At 43.3% G+C, this 5208-nt stretch overlaps 1 protein-coding gene across 1 annotated transcript; it reads left to right on the forward strand.

Moving 5' to 3' along the window:
* Positions 1-4374, forward strand: TOB1 (transducer of ERBB2, 1). The gene is made up of 2 exons (XM_014878269.2): positions 1-257; positions 2444-4374. Exon 2 carries the CDS (start codon positions 2581-2583, stop codon positions 3550-3552), a length of 972 nt encoding a protein of 323 aa, XP_014733755.1. The 5' UTR covers positions 1-257; positions 2444-2580; the 3' UTR covers positions 3553-4374.
* The last annotated feature ends 834 nt before the right edge of the window (positions 4375-5208 follow it).

The following is a 5208-nucleotide window of genomic DNA, read 5'->3' on the forward strand; positions in this document are numbered from 1 at the left end:
CAGAAGGGAGCGCGGCTGCGGTGGACGAGCGCGCCCGTCGTGGGGGTGTGAGCAGCGCTGCCCTTCCCCCCTTCCCTCCCCCCCTTTTTTTTTCCGACCCTTCCCCCTCCCCTTTTTTTTTTTTTTTTTTCTTCTTTTCTTTCCTTTCCCCTCCCATCCTCGCCGAGGGAGCTGGCGCTCGGAGATGGGGGTCGGGTGCTGAGCCGCCCGCCCTCACAGCCCCGCCGGGACTGTTTGCACTACCCCCGCAGCCCTGGGTGAGTACCGGCCGTGAGGCGCGGGGCAGCGCGGGCGGGGGGGGTGAGGCGGCACGGCCCGGCCCCGGCCCCTGGGCGGGGTGTGCCGAGCCGGTCACGACCCCGCGGTGCCGGGGGGGACCCGGTGGGTGAAGGGGCTGGGGGGGAGAGAGAGCACGGCCGGGCTGTGAGGGGTCGCTGCCTCCGGGCGAGGAGCAGGGAGCGGTGCCGGCTGACTAATGGGCGCTGGGCCGCTTCGGGAGCGCCCTGCGGGACGTGCCCGGCTGTGCGCCCGGAGAGGGGCCCTGTAATCCCCACCCGCCCAGAGATTCCCCTTCCTCTTCCTCCTTCGCTTTCTTACGGGCTCACAAAATGCTCTTCTTCCTCCTCCTCCTGCCGCTGCCGCCGGAGCTCCGGGGCTGTGAGCAGAAATCTAATGAGATCCGACTGCCTGGTTATGTAACTCCCACTGCTTAAGGCTCCTGCCAGGGCGCTGCTGCCGGGCCACGTATGGGCTCGGATCGCCCAGAAATACTTCCCGTAAATACATAAAAAGAACAAGTGCGAAATGATCGAGCCGATATGTTTGATCAGTTGCTTTTGTGGATCCGTTTCGCGTCGGGAAATTTACAAGCGTCAGCCTGGTGCGCTCAGAAAGGAACATTCTTTTCTTAAAGGACGTGGGGGAAGGGAAACAGCACAGATGGATTAATAAATCATTTTTAAATGCCCCGTTTAACCACCCAATCAGCTTTTCGGTACTGATTGTGCCCCTTTTGTAAATATCTTCTGTTTGCCCTTGATCTTTTCCTTATCCCCACCCGGTGCTGATCCAGCAAACGTTTAAAGGTCGCCTTATCATACAGCCTTTCAAACTATTCCCATACCATGTTGGGGAGAAACGAATGGCTTGGAAATAGGGTTCCAGACTTTAAAAGGAGATTATTTGGAGCAAGAAATAAAAAAGCCGTGTAGTCACATTGTTAATATCAAAATCCTTTAACTCTGATTTCTCTAATCTTTAGTGACAGCTATGCTAAATTTTGTTCTTAGTGATGCAGTGCAGAAAAGCCCACTGTTAATTGAAATTCTCTTTGGGCTTTTAACTTGAGCCAAAAACAATCCCCATATTTTGTTTTATTGGAACTTTTTGACAAAGGTGTGTGGTGTGTGAACGTTTATACCAAGGTACTGCAGGATTTGTATTAGCAGTTCATGTGCTAATACCTGATTCTTGTCCCTTCTCTAACTTTAGACAGCTAATTTCTCCTTTGTCCTTTGTGAAGGAGTGACAACCATATCTTATATTAAATATAAAATGGAGTCACGGAGAAGGAGAAAGGCAATCCAGTTTGAGGCTGTCAAAAGCCCTGTTAGCCCAGGAACTTTTTGAAATCTGACCTACAGACAGTGCAATACAATAATTGGGATTATAATTGCATCTTGCATCTGAAAATAGAGAATAATTTGTAGAAAGATAAAAATCTGTGAATTAATTTATCAGTCTTAGCCACCCTTCTGACAGAACATACATGCAGCTATTATGTATGTGCTGACTGCATTTCAGTGTGAACTGTTGGATGTGCACAGCGGACATTTTCTCCTCAGTTTGCATCATTTCACTCGTGCAGAGTTTAGGGAAAAGATTTGCTTGGACTTAAAATAAATGTTGCATCATTTTAGCTATTTGTATGAAACCTTCTAAAGCAACTGTTAACATTTCTATAATTCTGCAGCCTACAGTTGCAGTCAATATGTTTCCAAACTTCAGAGTGATAAATGGCCCTTGGACTAAGACCTTTCAGGCTAAACTAATGCTCTGGTACTAAATTTTGCAGCTGAGTACTATAAATCATCCAAATACGGGTTGGTAATTGAACCGTTGACAGGCTTGGCAGTTCTGTGATGCCTTAAAAATTATCCTTGCTGCTTTGTGATTAACTAAACACCCTGCTCATGTGATTTGGAAGTGCCCCATGCTGTATATGTAAACACAAGCCCATCCTCTCTAGTGTTGTTTGTAAGTCACGCTGAATGGAGCTGACATCCTCACCTTCCACAGGCAGGAACAGAAATAGTTTGATGCACATTTTTTCACTTAAAAAGTAACCTATTTTCTGCAGAAGGTGAAGCTTAAAGAATGGGCCTCGGAGCTTGATCTTACGCTGTTCTTATTTGGATGTGTTTGCTTTTGTTTTTTCTTAAAGGAACAAGAGTGCTCAAGGTGAAGGATAATAATCAACTCGAATCAGCACTTTGAATGAAATTTTGTTTCCCTGTGGCATCTTCAACACTTTCTTCTTCGGGTTTTGAAAGAGACTTATAACTCTGTGGCACAGCAGCTATGCAGCTTGAAATCCAAGTAGCACTCAATTTTATTATTTCATATTTGTACAATAAGCTTCCCAGACGACGTGTCAACATTTTTGGTGAAGAGCTTGAAAGACTTCTGAAAAAGAAGTATGAAGGGCACTGGTATCCAGAAAAGCCATACAAAGGATCAGGGTTTAGATGTATTCATATAGGGGAGAAAGTGGACCCAGTCATAGAACAAGCATCCAAAGAGAGTGGTTTGGACATTGATGATGTTCGTGGCAACTTGCCTCAGGATCTTAGTGTTTGGATTGACCCGTTTGAGGTTTCATACCAAATCGGTGAAAAGGGACCAGTGAAAGTGCTTTATGTGGATGATAATGAAAATGGATGTGAGTTGGATAAGGAAATCAAGAACAGCTTTAACCCCGAGGCCCAGGTGTTCATGCCTATTAGTGACCCAGCATCTTCAGTGTCTAGTTCTCCTTCTCCTCCCTTTGGTCACTCAGCTGCTGTGAGCCCGACCTTCATGCCCCGCTCCACTCAGCCTTTAACCTTCACCACTGCCACGTTTGCTGCCACCAAGTTTGGCTCAACCAAAATGAAGAATAGCAGCCGTGGCAACAAGGTCGCCCGCACCTCTCCCACCAACCTTGGCTTGAATGTCAATGACCTCTTGAAGCAGAAATCCCTCTCCTCCTCCATGCACTCTCTCTATGGGCTCGGCCTAGGCAGTCAGCAACAGCAACAGCAGAAGACTTCTGCCCTGTCTCCTAACGCAAAGGAGTTCATTTTCCCCAACATGCAGGGTCAAGGTAGTACCAGTAGCATCTTTCCTGGTGACAGCCCCCTTAACCTTAGTCCTCTCCAGTACAGTAATGCCTTTGACATGTTTGCAGCCTATGGAGGTCTAAATGAGAAGTCTTTTGTGGATGGCTTGAATTTTAGTTTAAACAACATGCAGTATTCTAACCAGCAATTCCAGCCAGTTATGGCTAACTAAAAATAAACCGAAAGCGAAATCCAAGTAAATACTATTGTACCAGTTAAAATGCACGTACCCAAGGGTGTATCTTTTTTTCCACCTCTTGAGATTTTTTTTAAGGCTTGTAGTATGAATACATTCAGGCTTGGTTAGATAAATACAACATGCATCATTTTTTCATTTGCCAACCAAGCACAAAATTATTTTATACTGACTGTACATTACAAAAATATACTCTCAAAAATATGGCCTCTTACAGTATTTAAGATATAGCAAGGAAGTGGCCAATTTTTTTATGTGTATATATATATATGTGCTCAGACATATATGTATATATATTAAAAATTGGCACTAATAGGTGGGTTTATTGGTCTTTTTCTAATTGTATAATTTAATTTAGTACAAAGTTTGTAAAATATCAGAGTATATATATTGTTTCTACAACATGGTATTGCATTTATATCTTTTTACTACAGTGATCTGTGACAGCTGCAGCAGCTTCATGTTGTATTTTTTTTACTGAAATTGTAAGATATCCATCTTAAAGACATCAATTCTAAAAAAAGTTAAAAAGTTGTGTACAGAATATTCCTTAGTGGTGGAATTAAAATGTATGAAATATTTGCTTTTTTCAAAAGAAACACAAATTGTATTTTCTGTTAAAAGTTTAAAGATTTTTGCTATATATTATGGAAGAAAATGTAATCGTAAATATTAATTTTGTACCTACATTGTGCAATACTTGAAAAAAGGTATAAAAGTATTTTGAGTCAGTGTCTTACATGTTAAGAGGGACTGAAATAGTTTATATTAAGTTTGTATTAAAATTCTTTAAAATTACTTGTGTGTGGTGGTGTGTGTGTTCTTTGTGTCCTGCTGACGATCTGAGCACTGCGTTCCCTGTGCTGGCACTGCCAGGGATGCACCAGAGTCTGACTCAGCAGCAAAGGCAAGGGTGGCTCTGTGGCTGCACCTCATGGGGGGTTCCTTACCCAAAATACCCCTGAAAAAGCACAGAACCCCACTGGGGACTTGCCTGCAATTATTTGAACAAATTCCACTTGGTTTTTGTAACTGCAGCTCACTGAAGCAAAAATGGGATTCTATTTTTTTTTTTCCTTGATAATTAAGACTCTTAAGCTCTGTGAACATTGAGTTATGGAGAGATGGGATGTGTTTTGCAGGGACTCAGGTGATTCCTGAGGTAACATTTCCTTTCCATGCCATCAGGATTATTGGAACTATTCTCTCGGGAGGTCCTAGACCAGCAAATCAGCATTCTGCTTCTGTATTAGGGATTAATAGCTCAGAAACGAAACTGAATAAAAGTGCTGATCAACAGCTTTCTAAACCCATTGTAAACTGCCATTTTATATGCTCTATTAAAAAGAGGAATGTAATGCAACTACACTGTGACATTCTAAGGTATTTATTTTAGCAGGATTTACCAATTTTAACTGAATAGATTCTCAAGATCAAATGGGAGTGGGAGGGGAAAGAATTCAGAGGCTGACAGAACAACTCAGTTTTTCCAGGGCTATTTTGAAGTTGCATCACTTACTCTTTTCCATCTGCTCAGCAAATAGTGTTCCTTGTTAATGGACATTGTCAAGGGGAAGAGAAGCTGCTTTAATGTGTAAATCTGACAAAGGTGAGCTGATGTTCCGTGGCAGC

This window comes from Sturnus vulgaris, chromosome 20, assembly GCF_052056855.1.
Source record: "Sturnus vulgaris isolate bStuVul1 chromosome 20, bStuVul1.hap1, whole genome shotgun sequence".
NCBI lineage: Eukaryota > Metazoa > Chordata > Aves > Passeriformes > Sturnidae > Sturnus > Sturnus vulgaris.